We start from the raw sequence: 26,693 nt of genomic DNA, 5'->3' as shown, positions 1-26,693 counted from the left end.
ACTTTCTCATTTATTGTGTAATGAATCCATTTTTGAAGGGGGGGGGGGGTTAGATGGCATCAGGAAAGAAAGAATGGATGGGAGGGAAGTCCAGTTCTTTGCAGGTTTTTTTTTCCAACTGCTAAAGCACACTGAAAGTGTGGAGATTTATGTTGCATATAATATGCTTTACCACGACGGACTGCAGAATAGTCTGTGGTTTATTAGTGGTGCTGTCTATATCCCCTCAGCAAGGTACTGACAGACTGTGAGACAGTAAATTCAGTTTATGGTATCACTTCTATGCATATAAGTATTTTCTGATTGTTTGGGAAAAGAAGTAAAGGTCAATAGCATTAGCCCCTCGTAAAGGGGGAGTTCAGACTTAATTAAAGCCAGCAGCTGAGTTCATGGTAAAAGAGTTTGAAAAGCATTTGCAGCTAAACAAGCTTGGCTACTGGAGTTTCCATCTTTGCCAAAGAAGAAAAGGACAGCAAAATGACAATCCATGAGATTTGAGGTTAAAAGTTGGGTGTTGCCAAATAGGAATTTTCTATTTCATAATGCTGTACTGCTGCTAAAATTATGTGAAGAGAAAGCCCATTTTCTCCCCAATATATGTTTCATGTTAAGTAAGTTCCAGCTGGAAGAAAGCCAGTACAAATATCAGCTGTAACTTTGCACAGTCTCTGCCAATAACATTACCTTCAGAAGGCTGTCTTACAGTTCAGCTGTGCTGAGGGGGTACTCTGCTTTAACAGAGTTAAAGCATCCCTCTTCTACAACAAAACTGTTCCCACCTTACCAAGGACTGTATCTAGTTTGGTGAATGAATTTGAAATTGAAGTATGCAAAGAGAGTGTTCTCCAAAATCCAAGAAAAAGACTCAGATTACAAATCTATAGATCTTATATTGGTCCAATTTAGAGAGTTCCCCCAGGGACTCAATGCTAAATTTTAAGTCCTATTTGCAAGGCCAACATAAGTGAGAAGTGAAGGTCCAGCAAAGATCCTCACATCATTGAAAATGTTATTTGTGAGCATTAAATAAGTATTAAAACTCAATTCTGTTTTTTTATTAGTCTGAATAAAAAATTTTTGCTTTTCTTTCTCCTTTTTAAACTTAATATTCTTAAATTCAGCCATTTAATGTTTCAAAATTTTCAGATCACAGTGTTTTTTGAAGAAAGTTTTGACATGGCATCAAGTGGTGGAAAAGAGGAAGCAGCAAAGGTTGACAAGTCTTGCAATTATTGCAAAGAAGTTCGGGGGGCGGGGGGGGAAAGAAAATATTCTTTCCCTGATCTCTCCTCTACAGGAAACTCTGTGTCACTCCCTTTTAGGAAAAGGGAAAAACATTAAAAGAAAGCTATTCAGCTTTTAGAGTGTTAAAAACCTGTGTTACAAAATGCAAGGTTCTGAGAACAACAATTTGTGATCATTGTGGCATTTGCCAGTCCTTGCAAGTACTGAAGACTAATACTGAAGATATGTGATAAGGGACTGAGGTTATGTCTTCCTTCCTCTGCAAAGCAGAGGTGTCTGAAGTGACCAAAGTCCATGAATTTAGGCCTTTGCAAAACAGGACACTGCCAAAAGCTTGGAGGTGGAGTAGGCAAAGAGATTCCTTTTTAAAAACTGTGTCTGATCCCATTCATTCTGTCTTTGTGAGTGGACACATGGTGATCCTTACTTTGACTCAGGAGTTTTGAATGTCTGATTTCAAATTTCAGTGACCATTTTTAAGAAGAACACTGTGAGCACAAGCATCATTTTGCTTAATTGTAAAGCCTGAGCTGTGCTGTTACCTAGAAGGCATTCCTTCTCTAGATTTGTAAAATGTTGACACAAACTACTAAAGGTAGTCTATTAGAATTGTTCCACTCTACAGGAACCTGTCTAAAAACTTGAAGTTCAATAGAAAATCTGGTGGGAAAAGCTTGGGAGTCAAGAAACATCACCAAGGATTTCAAGCTTTAACTCTGTATAGATTTGTAAATGGCGTGAATTTATTAGGGAACTTTTTCCTTTTTTTGTTTGTATATTTCTTCAGAATGTGTTGCTCCAAATAATTGACAAAGTTAGTCTTACACAGTCAAGATAGATAATTCTCTGGTATTCTTCTATATATTATATTGAGTTTGGTATTCTTCTATATATTATATTGAGTTGTGCTAGTGATCTCAATAATACAATAAAAAACTTCCATCCTCTGTGATGCATTCAGCATTTTCTTTTCCTAGATGACTTCTCTGAATGAGTATAAATTCCTGGACATTACCGTATTACATTTATTTGTGATAGTGTGTATATTTTCCTGGTAAATATGAGGCTTTAAAATACCTTGTTCAAACAACTCTTTCACCAGCTCCCAGCACTCAAGTATTTAATGGCTCAAATTATGTAAATTATTAAGAATATTAAAATGTTTAACATCTTTAGATTTTCTTTTAATCCTGGCTTAGTTGAGCTCATTGGGTTGGGTTTTACCTCAGCATGAAGTTCTTGAACGCTTATTTTCCTCAATATACATAATAATATTCAGAACATAGTTTAATGTTACAATTAATTCTCTTGTTCTCTTTTGGTATAACTTGGAGGAATGTATCAAGTCCATCCATCTTGTTGCCTTGGGCCTTTCTCGGATATATAATCTCAGGCAGCTTCAACAAAGGAGGAGAGTTTCAGCCAAGCAGTACAGAGGCAAGGAAGATGGGTTTTGCAGTGAGCATGGTGACTTTGGACAAACTGCAGTTTAATTAGCACACAGACATTATGCTTCACTCTGACATCTTCCCAGCACAGTAAGTCTGCTGTGTTTCTTATCAAAATTATTACTTACACGAAAAACTATCTTATTTATAATTTATATTTAGGGAATGCCTTCATAAAAATTCAGGAGGAGGTGGTAATGGTCCACTATTTTCTAACCAATGAGAATCAGCAGAAAAAAATTCTATCTTGTTGGGAATAACAAACCTTATTGTTATCTGCAATTTGAAACTTAAATCCTTGCCATCAGAATAGCAACTTTCTTTGGTGATTATTTCCATGTACTGGGATGAAGGTCCCAGTTTTATATAAATTTGCGTTTTCAGTTGAGTCACTTCAATTTCTTGGCAGAAAACTTAACCCTGCAGCAAAGAGGAGGCAGTGTTTTCGTGTACAATTTTGTCAACCTGTGGACGTACGCCACCTATGCCTGAAATTCACGGGTTCAATCCTAATGATTAAAATTGATGTGAAAGTGTTAGACACACAACCCTTCTAGAACTGTTAAGCAGAACAACCTGCTGTTCTCCTGTGCTTTGAGGAAGGGTGAAGCTTCAATTTCCCCACAACGGAACTATAGACTGGTTGGCAACTCTGTAGGGGCTGTGTGAAACCCTGATGCTCAGAGCAGGCGGGTGGAGCACTACCATGACTCACCGGCAGCGACTCCCTGGAGCAGCTGACCAAACGCAGGGCTCCTCCTGCCTGCTGAAGGGAGCTGAACTCCTCTGCTCCCTGCTCAGGGAAGGTTACCTCAACAGCTTACTGGGACTGCAGTCACAAGGCAGTCTAATAGGAGAAGTGGTTTCAGTACATAATGTAGACTTGGGCCACTGCAGTGTCCTGTGGGTTTCTTACACTTTGACCTAAGGTTCAAAGCTGACCAGTTCTTGCAAGAAGCTTGGGGAAGTCTTCATTTTTAATTTAATTATATTGGCTGGAGTAGAACACAAAAAGTAATACTTTATATTACTTTAGTGGGAAATAATATTCCAACCAGGACACACAGAGAAGCAGCAATGCTTTAGCTGCCTACATCACCAACAATAAATTCCTCTGGAAAAAAGAAAGTTTTGTTTCAGCTCTTTTGAGAGCACTCAGCACAACTACGTAGTTGAGCCAAGTCACTCCAGACCAGAATTCTGTCCAGTTCCATGTCCTAGGATCAGATGCAAGAATATTACAAAAGAGAAGAACAAAAGTTTGTCTCTCCACTAAACTTGAATTTTCTAATAGTGAGAAGTTGCCTTGTCTCTGCATGAGGTTTTAGAAGCTTTCCTAAATGTGTGGGCTCTAAGTATAGTAACAAGCCAAGGGATTTCCCTAAATACAGAGCGAAATTAGATGACCACAATGTTCCACTGCATGCTCTAAAAAAGTAATTCCAAACATTCTCCTGGGTATTCAATGTAAATATTCAATGTATTTAACAGATTCTTCAAACACATGTAATTTTGTTAAAAATATTTTCTTCTTCCTCTTACACAAAAAGAAATGTGTTTATTTTAAAACAAATCTTTCTTTTCTTGAGTATCTTAAGTCAAAACATGAAAAAGATAAAGAACTGTGTATTTTATAAATGTACTTGGTTCCCATGGAAACAAGGATTAAAATATATACCCATCCTGAAAGAAATGTGCTTAACAGGTGAAATAAAGTAGACATGAACTCAGAGTGTCAGCTGAAGAATGCTGTGAGGATTAAATTCTTAAAGCCACTCCTGATGTGTTCTGGGTAAACAAGAGAGAACATGCCCAATTTTCCTGGATAGGTAATGTATTAGATTCATGTGGCTTTAGGTGCTCTTCATTTGAAGCAAGCAAGCATGGTAAATTATTACCCAGCTATTTTCTGCTGTCTGCATTTCACGCTGTTTTATGGACAAAGAGAACAGTGGTTGTTATTTCATCTAGAGCTGAAACGCTGCACCAGGTTACAGGAAGGAACCAAAGCTGTTTGCATTGGAATGGTCTCTAAACTGCTAACATGTTTGTCATAAACAAAAAAGGGGATATTTTGAATAACCTCAAGTAACTGGTGCATAATATTATAGGTGAATCCTTCATAAATTGTATCTTGTTAGTCAGAATGTTTTACGAATAATTAACCATCAGGTAAAGTATGTGTGTGTAATGTCTATTCAAAGTATAATATTAATAAACATTACAACAGATGGAAACAAAACGGTAAGCGCACTCCCCATAATTACATTCAAATAACTATAATTAAGATTTCTTTCAAGAAAAGTGCATGTAGTAGTCGGTCAATCTTACCTTTATGTCCTCTTGGGACTTAGATCCTGGTCTTCAGAAACTACAGCAAAAGGAGCAGCTCCTCCAGCTCCATGCACTTAGGTCTTTTATATTTTTTGCCTGTTACATGCAGTTCTGGTGGCCTGGGTGACTTGATGGACTCCTTGCAGCTAGTGAACAATGATCTCGATCTAAAGACGCATGTGTTACTGGATTACAGACTTGGCTTAAAACTACACGCATTAGGGCTGAACTACATTGCAGTGGTGCTACAGGGAAACTGCAGTGTGGACTTTTCCCACCCTTTCCTAACGGGTGGCAAAGGACTCCCGTGGAACAGCATCTTCGTGCGCTTCCCGTGTGAACGCTTCCCCTGTCACAGCTCCACTGGCGTGGAGAGAGAGTGGCTCTGCGTTCCTGGCACTTGGCCTGTGAGCTTACCTCTCGTCCATCCCGGAGACAGCCGGGCACCTCACACCTTCCCTTCAGCGAGACGGGGCGAGCCTGCACGGACAGCAAAGGGTTCTGTGCTGGCAGGGCCGTCACTACCGGCACCGGGTGCGGCGCCCCTGCCCGCGGGGAGCACGGCCCGTGGGCCGGGCGGGGCGGGCTCGGTGCCGGGGGCGGGGCGGGCATCGCCGGCCGCACAGGCTCCATTTTGCGGTGTGGCTGCGAAGAGAGGCCGGAGGCTCCGCAGGTTCCCCTCAGGTGAGGCGGCTGGGGTGGGGGGAGGGGCTCAGCCCCGCCGGCGCCACTCGCACCGCCCGGGGGCTCGGCCGCAGCCCCGGCTCTGCTCGGACATCGCTCGGCGGCTCGGCCCCAGCCCGGGCTGTAGATGGGACCCCGAGCAGCGTTCCGGGAGCCGCGGTCGCCCGCGGTTCGGAGCTCGGCAGGTGTCCGGCCGAGGGAGGTGCCGCCTGCCCCAGGGAGCCGCACCCCCGGCGGGAGCTGCCCTGGCCCTGCGGAGCGGGGACGAGGTCAGGTGGCCTCAGGAGAAGTGGGTACCGGGACGCCGGGATACTTGCCTCCGCCCGCAGCTCCTCCTCGCCGGAGGGTTCGCCGGGCCGGCCCGCGGCTGAGGGAGCGGGAGGAGCCTGGGGCGATGCGTGACTGCCCTGAGCGGAGCGGGGCAGCGGCAGGCGGGGCCCCTAAAGGCGGCGGGGGCGGGCGCGGTGCCGGCGGGGGTGCGGGGCCGGGCGGTCCCGGCGGAGCTGCCGCAACGGGGAGACTTCTCGGTGTTTACTGACTGAGCTCCCGCCCAACACGCGGAGAGCGGCGCGCCCGCTGATGTTTCACCGCGGGTCAGTGCCGCAGCTGACTCACCCCCGGCCCCCGGCTCAGCCTGCCCCGTGTCCATCCGGGGACGGCAGGGGGAAACGACAGTCTGACGGAAAAAAAATCTGTCGTTGTTTTGGTTATAAAAGTAGTTATGTCAGAGCCGCTGTTCCACTTGACGATGCCTGTGCCAAATTTCGAGTCCATTTTTCCCCCCCGTCATTAAAAGTTTCATAACATGGCTAATGGTCTCGAATCTCCCTGCCCAACTGGTTGGCAGCATGTAGGATGGGATGATCTCTACCCCTACTCCCTAAGTCCCTCTGTTAAAAATGTGACTAAAATAAACAGTTACTGTCAGGAAATAGAAATTTGCTCCACAAATGAAGTAATGCTGAGGGATTATACCTGTTCTTATCAAATTACCATTTTACATGGCCTAGCTCGGGTACTGCTCTTCTCCCAGGAACTACCCCTGTGAGCGGAGCAGTGCAGGATGATGGATACAGGTGCTTGGTGCAGTCCAGAAACCTGAATAGTTTCTGTCCTGGCAAAGGGTTCAAGCTCCCTCCTGCTGGCACCTCAAAGCATATCCTATATTTTAGAGCTTTATGGAAGTTTGAGCCTCTTACCCTGCTTAAATGTCTGTCTGACCCTAAATAAGAGTGATAGTTAATTATTATAATTACTATAAGTTGAAGATGCTTCCCTTCTCTATTCTGATTGCTATGGTCAGATGTAGGAGAGAAAAAAAGGAAAGTTCTGTGAGTTAATAGCAGATTGTTCAAGTGATCTAACAGATAATTAACAAGCAAATACCTACTACAAACTCAAAGATAGTGCCTCACAGTGAAAAAACCTTTTTTATTTTTTCTTCCCCAGAATGTCGTACCCAGGTTATCCCCCTTCTGATGGCTACCCTGCTTTCCCAGGTTATCCTGTAAGTATGGCTCTTGAATGTGTTGCATTCCTAACGCACTTGTGTTCTGTGAATACCCCTTCTGACTGTGCTCCATGTGTCTGTAAATAGTAGCTAGTAGTAAATAGTAGTATTCAGTTCATGTACCCTGTTCTCTAGTCTATGGTCTTTGTTTTCCTCTGTATATCTCTGGGGATAACTTTACTGCTGTCACACAGGAATTCCAAGAAGGAAGCTGAGTTTTTTTAGTGATGAACAGCGTTCCAGAAAAGTCTTTGGTCTTGTTTAATTTTATCTTGTGAGTTTGGTGTTTTAAATATAGCTGTCTTATCTCAACAATTCTTTTTATTTTTTAAAGTTTCTCCTGTAAATAGGAGGCCCTTTACATGTAGGGTTAGAAGTAATCTCTGAACCAATCTGTACAAAATACTCACATAGCCATATCCCAGGATTGCAACAGAGATCTTCAACAGAGATGTTCAACAAGCTTCAGTGGTCACAGCCATCAGGAAGAGCTTGGAACACTTCACTCAAGTAGCTCTGCTTTTATATAACACCAAGTAAATATTTTTCTGAGGATATAGGACACTGTATCTTGACTACCCTATCCACAGGACTGTTCCACCTTCATCTCACAACTGAATGGACTAAAAATTTGAAGGAAACTTAATGGAAGGTTAAATTGTATCATGTATGGCTGATACTGCAGTCTTTTTGATATGCCTGCAATATTTTTCAAAGCTAGATTAGTCTCTGTGTTTTTATGGCACTGATGATGGCACTTGTCATGCTGTAATTGTGGGAATTTTACAGGTGTTCTATGAGTAGTACAGAACCAGACTTAAGCACGGATCTCAGCCTGAATGCCTTTAAGATACTGAAAAGCTATAAATACATGCAAAATATAAATATATACATATAAATGCAATAAATTCTCTGATGATTTTGCTTCACAATCTACCCTTACTTCTTCTGAAACACTTAAGTCAGTCAAATGAAAGACAAACATCTTAGAAACAAGACTATTAACTCCAGGATTTCTTTTCTTCCCTTCCCTTAAGGTTCTGCTGAACCCTCATGATTTTAGCTGTAGTTTATTTTTAACTACATCTGAAAATATCTTTTTTTCTTAGTTAACATCTAAAAAATAGCCAGCTTCAATGAATTAATTCAAAAGACCTTTAAGACTTGTTATCAGTGATTTCCTAGTCTCATTGATGATGCCCAATGTGATACCAATTTACAAAACATAGGTGAAATTGTTTTTTTCTGCAGCACTGGTAGTAATCTGAGCAGGGCTTTTGAGGATCCTAATTTCGGATTTATGAATCTAAATTCCAATAAAATCTTTTTGTTGTGTCAGAGAAATGTTAGACTGTCCCTCTGGAGAAAAGAATATTATATAGCTTGGGCATAGGAATTTGGGGATAGAAATCTTGGGGCAGCCAAACCCGAGAACATTGGAGCTAGGCTTTTCTGCTCTGCACTTTATTTCTGTTTTCTGGGGTCAAGAATGAATGTGTACTATATGTAATGTATTTCTAAAGCAAGAAAGATGATTCCCAGCAAGTGAGTAATGGATCCATCCATTATGCTTCATTATGAAGCTGATTTTTGAATGCCTGATTTCTAAGATCATGTATAATGATTTCTACCTTACAGGGCTTTCCCTCAGAGATACAGATTATCCAAGTAAATATTTTTAATATATTGTAATGCTAATAGCAACCTTTGTGGTATGGCTGGTAAATCACACATGTAGCAAAACAAATATATATCTGTTGGACTTGTTCTTTTTATTTAAAACCTGTAATAGGTGTTCAGTCTGACTCAGTGATCCAGATTTAATCATTGAATGTCCATGCTTTAGAACCTGGATTCCAAAGGCAATGGGGAAAAAAACCCCAAAAACGTTCTTACCCTGTAACATTTGAAAATACTGTTTGTGCAAGAGAGGCAGAAGTTTCAAGGTTACTATGTTCTTAAAAATCTTTTTTAACGGGGGTGAGCTCCCAATGTTTCAAAGAGAGCAAGCTGAGCTGAGCTTGCCTCTTCCTTGTGTGGGATAGAAACAGCAGCTTTCCAGTAAAGGACCAGGAGTCACAGTGGCTGACGAGTGTGGCTCGGCACTTCAAGTCCTCAGGGAGGAAGGCTAATGACAGAGCAGGCTTTAGCAAGAGCATCTCTGCAATACTGTGTCTGCTTGTGGCCTCCCAGTACAACAAAGACAGAGACAAAGAGGAGCATGTGCAGGGAAGGCTGCTTACCTGGAGCAGAGCAGGCTGAGCACAGATCTGTTCAGTCTTCTGCTGGCTGAGAAGGAGCAATAGAGACATTGGAGCCAACTCTTGTCAGAGGTACACAGTGAAAGGGCAGCTAGCAAGTACAGGTTGCAGTTGCAATTTGGTTTGAGGAAAATATTTTTCTCTAGGAGAGCGGTCAAACACTGGAACAGGGGCCCAGAGAGGCTGTGAATTTGTCATTCCATGTATATATTGAAAACTTGACTATCAAGCTTTGCATGAGCTCACCCAACTCCAAAGCTGGCCCTGCTTTGAGGGTAGATGGGATCACAGGCCATCCAGAGGTGACTTCCACCCTGCAGCACTCTCTGATTCCGTGTCAACATAGGAGATCATCAGAACAACCAACCAGGAGGACCCCATCCAGGCTTCAGGAATTCTGCTGTTGCTGCTTCAAGCCCTACAACTAATTGTATAATTCACATTGTTATTATAGACGTGGACCTTTTGGCAGCTTGGGAGTTTTTACTCTGATGTGCTGTTAACAGGCATACAGACATCCCGTTTTTGTGTTTCAGCCAACAGGACAGGAGTCTGTCTATCCACCAGCTGGTCAGTATGCCTATCCTGCTGTTCCTGGAGGATTCCCTCCATCAGGAGGAGGGACCTACCCTGCAGCACCACCAAATGCTGGGTTTCCAGGGGCAGCAGGGTATCCTGCCCCAGGGGGCTACCCCACTTCGGGGGGCTTCCCTGGAGCTACCCAGGCTGGAGGAATGCCACCTTACCCTGGAGGTAAGATCCTTTGTTAGAGTACCAGTCAGGAGTGATTTCCAGTGTAACTGTTCCCTGTGCTTGTCAGAAATAGTAAAGAAAAGCAGCTTTGTTCAGTGATGGGTGCAGGCAGCAGCACGCAGGCAGCCAGGTTGCCATCCAGCAGCAAATACCTGCGTGCTGATGGCAGAGCCTTGGTGGTCCTGGGTCACTGCACAGACATGGAGAAATTGGTGTTTTACATAGTTTTGTTTAATAACCTGGCTCCTGTTGTGTCAAGAAGTCAAGCACAAAATACTAAGTGTGCTAAAGTATTTTTTTTTCTCCTGCCTCCTCCAGGCCCTGGCTTTGCTGTGCCTCCCGGTGGGCCTGGCTTTGGTGGCTATCCACAGCAGCCTCCTGCCCAAAGCTATGCTGGAGGTGGACCAGCACAAATTCCAGGTATGTCATATATAAGAAACTCCAAGCATCCAAGGTTAAATCAAGAGACTCAGTTAGTAACAAATTAAGCCCTTACCTTTGTTACTTGTAGCTGTTGAGGTTTTTATGCTGTGCACTTCCTGCCACCTTTGCTGACCAAGCCACTGAAGGGCTGATAAGGATCATGTCTGTAGGTGCTACATCCAAAGGGGATGGCTGTCCCTGAATAATGGTCATGATGTAGTGGTTTAGGTGCTTACCCTTTTTCAAACTGCAAGTATCTGATGAGAACTGTGAAACCCAGAGTCCACATTCAGTGAGTATCTAGCAGTTCTGTTAATCTCAATTGCGTTTTTCAGATCTCTGTGTTCACAGTGATTCCTGACACACTGGAGAAAGAGGAAAGGAGAATGCACACATTTGCTTAAAATCAGTGCAGTGTTTGTAATGCTTTGAGTGGTCAGTTGCTACAGAGATGATTTTCTTTTAGAAAATCGTATACAGAGATATATAGAGACTACAGAGATGATTTCCTTTTACTTTAGAGATGATTTTCAGTTACTTTAGAGATGATGTTCTGGAATGTATCAGTTGTGTTTTAAAGAAATTCAAAGCAGTAAAACCTTTTTGTTTTATGATTCCTCTGTTAACTCTGGTACTTAGTCGCTATTAGAATGATAAGGAATATGCATACATATTATTAATAAAAATAAAATTCCAGTTAAAAAAAGTAGTTTTAGCTTTTGTATTACCAGTGCTTTTGATCACAAAATGGGATTCCTTCAATCCTTTTTGCAGCAATGAATTCTGAGTATTTATTGTTTACATGCTAGACATTTTAAAATGTACATAACAGCTTTTTAAAGAGAGCATGGAACACACATTCTTCATTTGTTTGGGCTATCTTGGCTTCTGTCAAAAATAGCAGAATTTCATAAGGAGAGATCCTTCCAGTTCTCACAGCACCAGTAAGTTTAGTATTTTTAGAATTGCCTTGCTAGCTTATGTACCAAAATGCATCTGTGATTGCTTCTTCCCATTATCCCCAAGGGAAGAAATTCAGTAACTGACTGTGGTAGGTACCATTAGGAAAGAGGTTGTGTGCAGTGGTAGGTCTGACTTTATATTCAGATTAGATGGCATTTCCATAATAAGAGGAGACCTGATTAATTTCTCCTACCTTGTTCTTTATTTTCACTAGCATTTCCTGGTGGACAAGTACCATCCCCAATGCCTGGTCCGGTATGTGTTGTTTTCTTTTCTATAATTAATTTTATGTGGCTTCTGTAGTTGTAATGTTTTTACAGCTGATTTCCAAAGGTTTCAATTTTGTTCTGCATCAGGAGTTTCCATCTACCCTTAGAGTAATGTTGCCCTGATTCTGTGTTAGAGGAAGAAACGGAGAACTAATGGAGAACTTCTGAATTACTGATTGCAGAGTTGTGATTTTAATTTGAATATTTATGGTGTAGATACATAGATACATAGTGACTCTTATTTTCAGCCTGCTGCAGTGGTTCAGTATACCCAGGGTACAATTCAAGCTGCTCCAAACTTCGATGCTGCAAGGGATGCAGAAATCCTACGCAAAGCTATGAAGGGTTTTGGTAAGTAAGAAATAGAAGCTTTAGTTCCTATTGATCTAACTTCTTAATGCCATTTTGTTGTTCTCTTCAGTGTTTATTTAACTATACTTCCTCCTCACAAGCTTTTCAAAAGTTACCTTTTCAAAATGGCTGGGGCTATTTAGATGATGAAGTTACACAGAAAATTTGGTGGACTTAAATAGCAGCCTCTTATTATGTAATTATGCCCAAATGCGACAGTATAAAATGCACAGTTTTGGAGGGACTATATTGCATTCTTACATGACATTGCCCTTCTGTTTCCAAGGAACGGATGAGCAGGCCATCATAAATGTTGTTGCTAACCGCTCCAATGATCAAAGGCAAAAAATCAAGGCAGCTTTCAAGACTATGTATGGCAAGGTATGTTCACTAGTTCTTTGAATTGGGAAACAAACCCAAACTTTCAGCTGCTGCTTTAACTGCTTGGTTTTATTTTAGTTCTGGGGAATGATTTGAGCATTTTTAAAATGCACTTATTTTGGTTATATTCCTTATGTATTGGGAGACATCTGGTATTTGATACAGGGTTGTCCTGATACCTGGCAGAAGGAGGGGTGGGGGAAGGCTGGAGGCTGTCTATGTCCTTGACCCCACAAGAAGCTTCTCTAATGCTTGACAGAAAATCATCAAGCTTTAACTGCCCTTGTATTAGTGTCTGACACTACTGAGTTTTTTTGCACACAAACCAGCATTGAAATCTTCTTTTTCTCAAGAAACAAACTGAGTAATGATTGAGGATTGGATAGTAAATAAAATTCCAGGTTAATTTCATTTCTTCCCTGTGATTTTTGCAACCTAAAGTGAAATTTTGTAGTTGTGGCATTAGTGAGGAGATAATGGAGAAGAGCTGAGCTGTCAGAGATTTGGACAGAGGGAAGTTCTTAATAAGAAATAAAACAAAGCTTTACAGGAAAAACAGCAGAAAGGTAGAAATAAGTCATAGAAGTAAGTTCTAGTTTGATCTTTCTTCAGTATATAACCTGTATATGCCTAACACTCTGCAAAGCCCTTTTTGTGTTTATAATTGAACAGGATTTAATTAAAGATCTGAAGTCTGAGTTAAGTGGTAACGTGGAAGAATTGATTCTAGCCCTCTTCATGCCTAGTACCTACTATGATGCCTGGAGTTTACGTCACGCGATGAAGGTATGGCATTCCTGCGAAGGAAACCGTTTTAAACTATCTTAAAATGCTCATCTAAGAATACCTGGTCTCAGCATTGTTGAAAAATCCACTAGTGTCAACAAATCCTGGGATTGCAGGGCTTAAAATTCTTTTCTGCTGTGTCCACCAGTTCCAGACAATTTCTGCAGGATTAGCCAATTGTCCAGGGCAAATGTCCATTCAGTAGAGGAGGAAATGCTGCAGGACAGAATCTTGTTCTCTTGGGCATAATTTTTGCTAGAACCTAGAAAGGGCCAGGGTTAAAACTATAACCACTGTTTAAACGAAAGGTATATGCCTTTCCTTACTAGGAAAAAACCTTTGTTACTGAAAGGTATTTTTGGATTATCCCTTTTTTCCCCCAAAAAGATAATGAAAAAGTAATTTCTTAAAGTCAGATGATGGATCTATCTGTTGAAATATAAAGACACCATTTAGACATTAGGTGAGCTAGTTGGTTTAAACTTTTAACTCAGATAAACTGGTACATCCAGTGTACTGAAATGTCTTTGATTGAGCTGCAGCAGCTAGCAAGTAGAAATGAGTAACTCAACCCATGTATGAATGCACACCTTCTAGAGAATGTGGAGCTTAAATAAAGATCTGCCTTTAATGGGGAATAACCACTCAACCATTTTCAAAAATTCATAATATAAGATTACCTAGAAGTCTCTCATACATCTCCTCTTCTATCAAATCCTTACCTGAAATGAGATGGTCATGCCAGTAAGATCCCCCTGTATACAGAAATCACAATTAACTTTTATTCTGGGGAGAGGGAAGCATCTATAAAAAGTTCCACATTGTGGAAGCAGCCACATTTGGATAGAGAATACACTTGTGTACTGACCAAAACAGAATTTATATGTGTACCTTTGACTTTAATGATTATTATAAGGCTTTACCTTCCTTGGTAATTTTCCAGATTAAGGTTGCCAAAGAATTTCCTCCCTAAACCATTTTCCCTTTAACTTTGAGCAGTGTCACTGATGTGGATGTATAGGGATGTTTTGGGGTGTTTCTCTGAACTGGTGTGGAATGGCATGTTTGAGGGATCTTCACTCCATTTTAAGTACACAGGAGACTTGGTGCTTTCGCACTGCGGGGATACTGCTCTTACAATCTAGACTATATTAACTTTTGAAATACCAGATGACTGCCCTATTTCACAGTTGAAGGAAACTGCATAGGTAGTGCTCTGTATTTATGCCTTTGCTTTCTCTGCCTACAGGGAGCAGGCACTCAGGAGAGTGTGCTGATTGAGATCCTTTGCACAAGGACAAACCAGGAGATTCGCGAAATAGTGAACTGCTATAAATCAGAATTTGGAAGGGACATTGAACAAGACATCAGATCAGACACTTCAGGACACTTTGAACGATTACTTATATCTATGTGCCAAGTGAGCTTTAATTTTTTTTTTTTTTTTTTAAATATAAGATAACAGTGTACAGTCTGGTGTGTTTAGTCATGATGGCTCCACAAATAGCCTGTGTGTGCTTAGCATGAGGCAGGTTTTTAAGAAATTAGCCCATGGTCATTAATTTATTCCCTAAGATATGATACTTCAGTCCCTCCTCAGGAGATACTTCTTATCTACAAATCCGTGATGTATTCTGTGACCTAATTTAGCACCCTCAATTAATATCAGAACTTATGTGAAAATATTGTGCAGATGCAACCAAGTGGTTCCCTAAAAGTGCTCTACACTGCTGTTAGAGCAAGATGCTTTTTATTTTTTGCATATGTTAACAAAGTAATCTGGGTGAAGCTGATTGGATAATCTCTGTGGTATGTAGAATGCCTGTGAGAATCCCTACAAACAAGATAAGACGTGCCACAGGGCAAAACCTCCCGCCCCAAGTTACTCCATAGCCTGCCTTCCCTTTATGTCACCAGATGTAGGGAGGTGCTGCTGTTGAACTCAGATGATCACTGGAGATTTTTTATCCCATACCATTTACTAGGGCTTATTTTGTGTTGAAGAATAGTAACTTGCAATTACTCATATTTAGGAAGAAATATGTAACTAATGCAACTTCCCACATTTCTCTGATCAATTTGCCTATTTCTGTTAGAATTTCTATAACACTTCTCTATCTCACTGGCCTCTTCCTTTGTGAGAGTTCAGCTTTGCTCTAGATATTTGGTTAAAAGTCAAAATCCACAAGAAGGCAAACCTGGAGAAGCTCATGCTGCTAATTTTTATTTTGACAAATTCAGTAGTTTACAATAACTGACAACCACATCATTTAAATAGTATTTTAACCTCTATAGATACAACAGTATTGGAGAGATTGAATACAACAGTATTGTATTCAGCCTACTCAGCCAGTATGTTTAGCAGTGTCCATCCATGCACTGGGCAGCATAATGCTAAAACATTACTACCAAAGCACATAAAATGTCATATAAGCCCTACTGACACAAGTGTAGTAAGTGGTTTCTAAAGACATTCTTACTTGAAATAAGCAACTTCTAAATAAAATAGGAGGGAAACCTGAGATATTTCAGGTGTGCATATTCAGTAAGATAATTCATTAGTTCGTTTGGGAAGAGTCTTTGCAACTTGAAGCCTAGAAACAAACAAATCAAGAGAAAGCTTACATTATTAAGTAAAATAGAGAATTAAGTACAGTACTTAGTTAGAACTATGACATGGTTTGTAGGGGTGAAGTTATCCGAGTCTGTGTATCTGAGCAGTTTAAAGCAGTTTAAAGCATGTCCAACAGATAGGGTTCTGAGCCACTTTTGTATTTATTTTCTATAAAGAATATTAAACCAATGAGAAGTTTTAAAGCAATGTAATGTATTTCAAACTACTTCTCTTTCTGCTTCAAGATTTGAAGATATGTGCTTGGGGTCTATATACACTGCAATCAGTTAAAGCATAGCTTTCTCTCCGAAATTTCATTTGAAATCTGTTGTCTTTGCATTAAGGGTAATCGTGATGAGAATCAAACTGTGGATTATCAAAAAGCTCAAGAAGATGCTCAGCGTCTGTACCAAGCTGGTGAAGGAAAACTTGGGACTGATGAATCTTGCTTTAATATGGTTCTGGCAAGCAGAAGTTTTCCCCAGCTGAAAGCAACAGTTGAGGCATACTCCAGGGTAGGAGGTCTTCACTGATTTCAAATAAGCTTGGTCAATGTATTTTAAAACAAGGTTTCATTTGCTACTGCATTTCATGATCCACATATTAATCTCATTTATTTGTAGATTGCTAACCGTGATTTATTAAGCAGCATTGATCGAGAATTTTCTGGAAATGTGGAACGTGGTTTGAAGACTATTGGTAAGTTATATGTTCTTCCCTCCCTCCTTATCCTTTAGGAATTAAACCTAAATGTAACCAAAGAAAAATCCAATTCAGCACTGGCCATATGGCAAATGATCACATAATCAGAGACTCTGCTAGAACAGAAGTAGCTTCAGTTATTCAAATGATTCATCTTGCACTTAACTGAAGAAAATAAGCAACCATCATGAAGTCAGTTTCAAATAAGAAGAGGCCACACAGAAACTACTTATCACTTCTCTGGGAAGGCAAGCAAGTGCTCAGAACTAAGGGTCACTGGTTAGTGCTTGTAGCTGTGTAATTCAGAGTTCTGCAAAAGGGGGTACCAGTGTCACAGAGTCGTGACTGAGTGTGCAGCTCCTCAGCAGAGACAGCTGAGCCACCCACACAAAAAACCTCAGAGCCAACATGAACCCGCTGAAGGCACAGTTCCTTTTCCATCCCCTTCCCCACCACCATCAACCCCAAAAAGCTCAGCTGTGGCTAAGGACAAGCTTAGCAAAATAGAAGATGTTGTTTTGAATCCACCTTTTCCTACTGACTTGTTATAATAAAGCAGTTCAACACAATTCAGCACAATTAACTGATGGTGAAAATCAGTAATATTTAGTAGTAAGTCTGGAGACACCAGTCATATCAGTGCTTACCCGAATGACATCAATTCTGTAGCCATAATGGATAAGCAAAAATTTTCCAGAGCATATTCTACTCAAAAGTTTAATGGGAAAAGTTCAGGTCTGAGAATCAGGTAGAAGAATAGTGCCTTGTCTCTGAGTGTAAACAATCTACATAAAACAAGATCTATTCTGTAACTACAAGAGTTGCAGAATTACTAGAGCATCCTCTACATTTGTACTTTCCTAGTGAGATTCCAACAATGGAACATAAGTAAAATACCTTGTGTCCCAATACCAGCTATCCAAGGAGAAGAACTGTTTTGAATTACCTGTTAAGAATTAAGATTTCAGAGAGTTTTGAAAAGCACTTCCACAGGAGTTAACTGCTACTAACTATAAGTTTTTGTGTGAAGGAATAACTCATTTGATCGACTTGAAAGTAAGGGTAGCTCTATAAACAAGTCCCATTATTCACAGTAACTGGATCTTCACTAAGACCAATCTCTAGCTGTTTACAGCAAAAATCCTGCCATGTTGATCCTGCCAAGTATCACTATATAGGATACATTACTGGAACTAATCCTAACAATATGCTTTATTGCAGTTCAATGTGCTTTAAATCGCCCAGCCTTTTTTGCAGAAAGACTTTATTATTCTATGAAAGGAGCTGGCACAGATGATTCTACCCTCATCAGAATTGTAGTCACTCGCAGTGAGGTAAGAAATTCACTCTGTACCAGTCACATGCAGCAGAAAACCATTTACCCAAACCAGCTTGTCACTCAGTCCTCCTTTCACAGGTGTAAAATCATGTACTGCATGAAGCTTTTATGGGGGCTCACATTTAGATGCAAGTGTTAATTAGTTTTAAAGCCAGCTTTCACATAATAATTTAATTAACTCTGCCTAGATTGCAGTAACTGCTTGTTTTCCTTTTTAACTGTTGTTGCCCAAGTAGCAAGTGAGCACCTCCAGGTGAGAAGTTCACCTGTTCACAGTTAGGACAGCACAATCTCAACAAAGCATGGAACAACTGCTGCACTCTGCTTTGGGAGCTGCTCCTCTGTCCTTGGAGGGACCAGCTGGCTTGTCCACTACACAGGGTTGATCACTGCTCATCTTACCCTTGGCATGTGTTCTCTAGTTCACAAGGAGGAGTGAGGTGACTGTCTAGGATTTAAATCATACACTGTGGTTGAGTTTTCTGCTTTTTTTTTTTATCTTTGCATAGATTGACCTTGTGCAAATTAAACAGATGTTCACACAGATGTATCAGAAGACACTGGCTACAATGATAGCAAGTGATACAAGCGGTGATTACCGGAAGTTGCTGCTGGCAATTGTTGGGCAATAGAAGACGATTATCTGGTTTTTTGGTTTGTTTTTTTTTTGAAACAAACTGAAGGACATGAAACATGCTTTAAGTAGATACTAACTATCCCTGTAAAAGAATAATTTTAAAGGTTGCCTAATCAAATACGCCTTCTTGATGATTCAGTAAGCTTTTTGCACTTACAATGCCTTAATTTACAGCACATAATATTCTTTATTGTATAATAAAAGATATATCTTGTCTACTAGACCCTAAGCCTTAGTCTTTTTGACCCAGACAAAACCACTTCCCCTCTACTGGATTCCTGCATGCGTCTCTGTGGGAGTCAACTGTTTCAGCCAAATGACTCTCCAGCACTCAACAAGTTTCTGAAATACCTCCAAAAGTGTTCAGACTTGCAGCAGAAGTGACCTCCCTTTCTAAGAGAAAAACAGCCTCAATCCCAACCACCTGGCTTTTTGCAAGGGGGCCAATCTTCACAATTCAGGACATAGGAGTAGAGGAAATTTTTCATTTCACAATTTAATTTAATAAGCTTTGAAAGCAAAGCTGTTTCACACTATAATTTTGGGAGGTGAAGGTGTTTGTTTGCCATTGAACTGGACAGAGGTAGGTTGTGAACTTGGCTGCTCTTCCCTGTTTGGCTCAGCAAATGGCAGCACATTCCCTGACAGCACAAGGCCCCACTGGAAAATAACCCCCCAAAACCTGACCCAGCTCAGTCTGTACTTCTGCTTCTCAGTTCCACCAACACACAGCTACACTCCTTGGGACAGTCAGAGACTCCAGCCCACCTCTGAATCTTTGCTGATGTTGCCCTCCAGGTAAGCACACCACAGATGATGGTCCTACCCCTCAGCCCAGGGGAGAAGTGACCCACGTGTCAGCTCAGGACAGGGCAGGGAGGCACTCATCAGTTCAGCACGAACCAGGAACCTGCCAAGCTTCTCACAGCTTTTGCTGCCTGTCTCCTTTGGCTGTAAAAGCCAAGCCTTCTCCCCTCTCTACCTAAGAACAGACTAAGCACATACACATGACTATTTTTTTCTTTCCCTCCTTAAAATCCTGAAAGCATAAAACAAGTAATGCAAACTACTTACAGTTTTCTGGGAGTAAGGAAATAATTTCTTCTCCCAAACAATATAAGAATTAGAGACGGCTCCAAACTCCACCTTACAGAAACACAGAAAATGAATGCCTACTTTACAAACAGGAACACCCCCAGACACAATCCTGTTACCTGACTACTTGCCTAAAAGGTGACAGGAGAAACACAGCCTGAGAAATCAGGCCAACAACTACCCAGTGTATTTTCCTTTACTGCAGATCTGCCTTCATATCTGGCAAAACCTATTTACAGACAATGGATACTGCAAGGGAATCCTTACAGCAGCAAAACAGATACTGCAAGGGAAATCCTCACAGAAGTGAACATAGAATCCTCACAGAAGTGCTGGGCACTTACTGCCACACAAGTACCAGAACCAGTTCTCTCCAGTTACAGTGAGGTCTTTCCACACAAAGATTGTATTTTCTTCATATACACAATTCAGCTACTTGAAATCCTCATCACAACCAAGATCTGAGTATCAAATCAGGACAAATACTTTCTTGTGAGGTTGTGACATTTTCCACTAGCACTTACAAGGAGAAAGGTACCATCACCATGTTCACCATAAAATTTCAGTTGTACTTTTTAATAGGTTTCTGTTCTGCTCTAATATGACACCATATGCAGACTGTAAAGCTCGGAGGGATAGGAGTGTTCATAAAAAGCCAAAAAACTTACCATTTTTAAATTGATCTTCTGGACTCAAACTCTGAGAAGAATTTCCAGTTAGAATGCATCTGCAATAAAGTAAAATTGAATATTAAAACTCCCCTTACCAACAGTGTGTCACTTATCTTAATTCTCATCCTGTTTAGCAGCTTGTCCTTAGCTTAAAAAGAATATACCAAAAGGCTAATTTGTGTGTCTGTACAGAGGACCAAAACAAACAATTTTCTCCCTTTGCCCAAAAAGCAGCCCCAACACACTTCAGTAGTTAAATGTTTAGTTCAAACCAACATACGAAACACAGCTATGCATAAGTCTTTTCTAGAGTCCACTAACCCTACTCTGACAAGCCTGTACAAACCAAAAATAGATGTCTGGTTTACCACACAAAATATTTCTGAGAGAACTCAAAAGCAAAAAATAGCACAGGAATAAAATTTAAATTACATAGTGAGTGTTTACATTCAACTAGTTCTCTGCAAGCTAAATCTGACCTTTAATGCTATTTTTTGAATGGCTTAAATATTGAAGTCTATTTCTAGACAATTTGCAAGGTCAGATTAGACCTATGTATGCCAAATAAAACAAATACACAGTGATAGGAGCCGTAGCCCATGCACAAAATTTATTGTGTGCTACCGTTTATAAAATACTTGAATAGTTCGGAACATGCATAAAATTTCCAACTTAGGGGTATGTACAGATTGTAGTTTATGGCAAAGAAAAAAAAAAAAGAGATGAACTCTAGTGACATTAAGTTTCAAGTCGTGTTCCAGGGGATGAGAAGGACATGTAGCAAATGTCAAAATATATAACAAAGTACACTGGCAATCAGTACAGTCCATTATTTGTGAACAAATTAGCACAGGGCTTCAATTTTTATTTTAACCAAGCAGTCCTGTAGATACCAAAATACATGCAGTCTCAAGTTTACACTTTCACTAACGCCTTAGCAGTTGAACACAGCAATTGCTTACGCGCTGCTTTGCTTAAACAAAAAGTATGTCCGATACAGGTTCAGTTTCCTTTACGGATTTAAAAATAATAAAAAAGCTTGCAGCTATTCAGCCCAGTGATTGTTAGCTATTTATGCAACCGTAATACTCACAATAAACTAAAAGTACCTATAACATCTAGGTAACCTATAGATGTACATCATAGGTCTATATATTAAATATTTGCAAAATGAAAACATGCATACACAAAATACAATGCCAAGCTTTACAGACTTGATATGAATCAAAATTTACTTAAACAATGTACAAAGTTCAATTAAAAGTACCTTAAAATTAACACTTCCCATATTTTTCTTATTTTAAAATTAGTATATATATATTTTTTTTAAATTCAAGGTGGCGAAAAGTCTTGAAAAAGCTGGGCAAAAAAGTTTCTAAATTAAATATTTTTTTTTTAATCTGTGTTCAAGTAATAAACATTCCTACATAGAAATCTTCTGATAAGCTGTAACTAAAAAATACAGTGAATACAATATAGAATTAGCAACATCTAAAGGAGTAAACCTGAGGTCAGCATTTTACAGAATGACCAACTGAAATGTTTTGGCTTTTTTTCTGTTATTTAAAATACAGTTTTTGCAGCCTCAGATATTTTAAGACCATTCTAATCTATAATTTTAAAGACATATCATGAAACCAATGTCCATTAATAAATAGTTAGCTCTTAGGGTTGTATTTGAAAGTCTGATTTAAACAAACAAACAGACAAACAAACAAACTACCTCTACTGAAAGAAAAATCCCATTTGTAAACTTAAAAGTGTTGACAACGTAAGCGTAAGATGCTAGCCTAGGTGTGCTTTAGTGAGAACAGTCCGATCCTTTCCCCAGATCTCTTCCGAAGCTGTAGCAGCCAGTGATGGATGTTTGTGTGAAAGGGTGAGGCACACGCTCCCAGGAGGTTGGGTCACCGTGTAAGAGAGGGGCTGTTGTCTCAAAAGCATGATGGTCATTCTTCAGGGGGATCAAGTCAGATGGTTTTCCACCTCGTGTTAAGTAGTCACTTCAAGTGATCCCCCTATTTCATTTGTTGTCACGTCAAAAAGCAGTAATCTAGGAATTCTCAGGCAGGACATGAGTGAGTAAACCAGAAGCTGATGTGGTCACTGTGCATTGTTGTTGCCAGTTCCATTGTTTCCATTGGCATTTGCTGTGTTTACAGTATTAATACCATCTTGCTGAAGAGCATCTTTTCTTGGTGGCATTCTCTCATTGATCCTATCCAAACCTTTTGCTTCTTCAAAACTGCAGATTCTATGTTGCGGAGAGAATCCTCGTATTGCTTAACAAAATGCAAATTTGATATGTCAGTAATGGAAAAATAAGATGAAAGCATATACTTTTTCTAACAAATGATGTTTAAAAAAAGATTAAAAATCAGCCAAAGAAACTTATGGCCCTGCAACTGTACTGCTAAAAGATTCTCTAACCTGCTTTCCTGAAATGTTCACGGCAATCATTATTTCAGTTCGTTACAAAAAGAACAAAGTATGGCAAATATTCTGCAAGCAGAATCAAGGGGTTTAAGCCCACTTGATTGCTTCTGTGTGTCCCTGGTGGGGCCAGCTATCACAGCTGTGCTTTTGCTGCTCAGCTCATTGGGCTAATCTTAACATTCCCCTTCTCTTCGGGGCAATGTCAGTAAGATCTAAGCAGCACAGCAAGTGCAGTGGAGGCAAAGCAGCAAAGGGTTACAAAAGTAGTGGCAGATTTACATCCTGCACACACACCAATGGCTTGATCCTGCAGTTTTCATGCAGGCAAAACTGCAGGATGTGGTTCACACTGTGCTAATCATGTGGATGATGGAAATGGACACAACCACAATCACCAAGTTAGCACTGTGGTTCAACAATGGTATCATTTAAATACAGATGTATTTAAAGTAAGTATAGAAAATAGGTATTATTTTGGTACTGATTATTTTGATGAATGAGGTCTGTAGTTGAATTTACACCAGAAAATGGCTGACCACATAATAAGACTGAAGTCTTTGGGATGAAATAATTCTTTGGAGATTTAAGTACAGCTTTCCACTCACAACAACAGGACCTCTTGCAGGTGTGTGTGAGAACAGAATATGACACTTGTTTATATTTTTGGAGATCTGACTTCCTTAATTAAAAAAACAAAGAATACAGTCATTAAATGGTGCTTTGCAGCTAAATCTGAAAAACCCCAAGGTAACTCTCTCAATGGCTATGCTGTTTGTCATTCATTTCATTGAATTCTGAGCAAGAAGAAACTAAAGTCTCTCCGAAAAGAAACAATCTGAAGTTGAATATTCTGAACCAAATAATTTGATAGCATTTGGCTCAATACCATTAATAGAGGATGTATGTGCAACTTATTTAAGCACAGAAGCACTAATAATCCATTGAATTTAATATCTTATAAATACTAGAAATAATTTTGAACAGTAAATTATATTCAAAATCTATAGAAAAAAAGTTGTATGTCTTGCACTACCAGATATCACAGAAAGTTAAAAAAAATGTTTAAAGCCATTAAATATATTTTATGAGAAAAGGCATGCATAAACAACCCTCCTTCCACATATAACATCCCCTCCCCACAATGAAACAAAACCTTCAGTTGAATGCAGAAAAAAACCACTAAACACTTTTATTTTTAAGAACTTCAAGACAACATCACATATCACAACATGCTATTGTACAAAAACCTACAGCATATTCTGTTAAAAAAAAACAAACAAAAAGAGACCAAAAACCCCAAAGAACTTCCCTAAAATATTAAAGATAATAATTATCCTCAAGCCAGAAATGAATGTTACATGTAAAATAGATGAATCAATGCAGTTGATTCATCTCTGCTTGTGCAAGTTGAAAATAAAACACACCCACACAGAGTACTTTTGAATTCCCTCCCAGACACCACAGATCTCTGCCAAGGGCAAAGACTCTGATCATACCTTTTTCAGCCTCAATTGCCTCTACAGTGGCTGTACAGAAGTGAGCAGATGCATGCAAAATGAATGAGAAAGATGAAGAGTGTAATATCGCACAGCAGAAAAGGCAATGATCAATTTAAAATAGTATGCTACGCCAGATTAGATTACAATTAGTTAAAATGACAATTCAGTTTTTGGGGGACTGTTTTTAAGTCTAAGTGAAACTTTTCCTAAATTTTAACTAGCAGAGTTTATCAACTAAAAGTTTGTCTAAGTAACACTAATGAACTGATATTATTAACTATACATTTCTGTAACTTTTGTTTGTGATTTTTGTTTTGGTTTTTTTTAAGACAGCAACAGAAAACTTCAACTGATGTGGTAAGGTTTAAAAAAATACTAAAAATATATTTGAGACTATTTCTGAAGATTAAAATGCAATAGTGAGCTTCATTAAATTACCAGGAAGGACACTATAAAAATAACACTACTAGCATTCTAATAATAATAAAAAAGAACTTTTCTCTTTAGCTCCCTGAAGTTTAACTAGCACTTCAATTTCTCACAATATTTTAAGCTAAAATGGGCATCTCTGAGAACTGAATAGTGAAATTTAAGCCAAAGAAGACAAATCTAGAAAGTTAGTTAAATCTGCATACTTAAAAAGTCTTGTAAATTGTTTAGTTGAATCAACAACAAAGTCTACAGCAGGAAGAGGTCTGGATTTAACATCGTTTTAGTGGGTGAATTAATGTGAATATGAAGAACATCTAGATCACTAGCTGTTTTTCTAACTAAATAACTATGACAACTGCTTTGATTTCTTACGTGTGAGATCTTTCCTCATAATTTTAGCTCTAGATGGCAAAGCTTTAACATAAGGTTATTACTATTACAACCTGACTGTAGCTAAGTCAATCATGGTAATAACAACCTTTTACCTCCTCCACTATTTACCATGCTTCTAATACCATAATTTCAGAAATATTAACAAAAAGTAGCTTACATAGTGGTAAACCTACTTGTGTAGTGCTTCATACATACTGTTAACAACAAAAATCATGGCAGAGTATTCAAGCAAGGGCTGGGGAAAATAGCTATATAAGAAAATAGGGCATTAGATGAGAATAGAATTCTTCAAAGATATTTAAGTTTATTACTTCTCATTTCCTATCCGACAAAACCAATCACCTACACCATGCCTACACTATGTATGTATGAATTGCCTACACTATGCTTTAAGCTCACTGCATAAGATTCTAATTTTCACTGAGATAGTCTAAAAAAATTGGATACTTGCATTATGTAAGTATCCAATAAATACTATTTTATTTCATAAAATAATATTAAATACTTAAGGAAAATGCAGCATTTTGAATTTCATATACTGCACTTTCCATGGAATAAAAAATGAAAAAAATGTTAAAACAGTTCTGCACTTAAATCTACAGAGACAAGGGCAATTCCAGAATTAAATCAAAAAGCCACTTGAATGGATGCTTATTTATGTTTACCTTAAGGGAAAGAAACTTTCTCTACTTCTAAAAACAAATTACTTTAAGAATTGTTTTAGAAAGTCACCGAATACATATTCGAAAACTATAATCAATTTGCCATACAAATATAAAACTATGTAAAGAAACCACCTCTTTCCACCATTTTCTGTTACCTGTGGAGTCTGTTTTCAATCTTTTCCTGAAAAGATCACGAATACTGATTTATCTCTGCAAATTATGTAGCTTGGTCATAAATACAAATTTCATAATTTACTCCTAGTTCACGCTACTTGTAGTACTACTATTCCAAAAAGACCTTGGAATATTCATCACAGTTAGGAAGAAGATAATTTTCAACTTGACATAAAAGAACAAACTGACTGGAAAATACAAGCACTTAAAAAACTTGTAGAGACTCAATCTGGAAAATCATTTTGTTGGATTCTCTTTTGCAGCTATATCTAATTAAAACTTTATACTTTGTAGACTTTGACAAACCTCAAATAAATATTGGGTCATATTAACAGATAATTTTGAAGTCTTTGCTCTGAAAATTCTCAATAGAAAGCTGATTTTAAGCAAAAGGTTTCAATGGCATTTCTATCCTTAATTTCACCTCTCCTCTTGTTTTACTTAATGGATGTATGTGACAGAAAATCCTCACCAATTTGCAACATAAACACAAAAAACTATCTTGACTGCTTTCTGACTAATAGCAGAGGCAGTAGTTCAACTGATATCCATGGAAGTACTTACATTTTTAATTTAGATTTCTCTTTAGTACATTGCTGAATAAAGCTCTAGGTGTTTTATCTGTTTT

General features: G+C 39.2%; 2 protein-coding genes across 7 annotated transcripts in view; one reads left to right on the top strand and one right to left on the bottom strand.

Annotated features, from left to right (window-relative positions):
• The first annotated feature begins 5,529 nt into the window (after nt 1-5,529).
• On the top strand, nt 5,530-18,914 carry ANXA7 (annexin A7). Its single transcript, XM_084210465.1, has 13 exons — nt 5,530-5,711; nt 7,161-7,218; nt 10,019-10,235; nt 10,554-10,655; nt 11,836-11,876; nt 12,139-12,241; nt 12,528-12,622; nt 13,295-13,408; nt 14,658-14,828; nt 16,367-16,537; nt 16,646-16,721; nt 17,946-18,058; nt 18,573-18,914. The coding sequence occupies exons 2-13, from the start codon at nt 7,162-7,164 to the stop codon at nt 18,693-18,695; spliced, it is 1,383 nt and encodes a 460-aa protein (XP_084066591.1). The 5' UTR covers nt 5,530-5,711; nt 7,161; the 3' UTR covers nt 18,696-18,914.
• Nucleotides 15,617-26,693, bottom strand: part of PPP3CB (protein phosphatase 3 catalytic subunit beta) — a 45,534-nt gene continuing 34,457 nt past the window's right edge. For 2 of the 6 annotated variants that reach the window (XM_084210461.1, XM_084210462.1), the window contains exons 13-14: nt 24,399-24,428; nt 21,057-22,748 (exon numbers count right to left, since the gene is read on the bottom strand). In XM_084210461.1, the coding sequence (XP_084066587.1) occupies nt 22,570-22,748; nt 24,399-24,428 (209 nt within the window). In that variant the 3' untranslated portion in view covers nt 21,057-22,569. Of the gene's footprint in view, nt 16,003-19,774; nt 19,847-20,463; nt 20,523-21,056; nt 22,749-24,398; nt 24,429-26,693 lie in introns of those variants that run through there. The other 4 variants (XR_014616342.1, XR_014616343.1, XM_084210464.1 and 1 more) reach the window with 4 other exon arrangements.

This window comes from Fringilla coelebs, assembly GCF_963513975.1.
Source record: "Fringilla coelebs genome assembly, chromosome: 8".
NCBI lineage: Eukaryota > Metazoa > Chordata > Aves > Passeriformes > Fringillidae > Fringilla > Fringilla coelebs.
The sequence above is the reverse complement of the archived record's forward strand: the minus strand, read 5'-3'. Positions and strand labels throughout refer to the sequence as shown.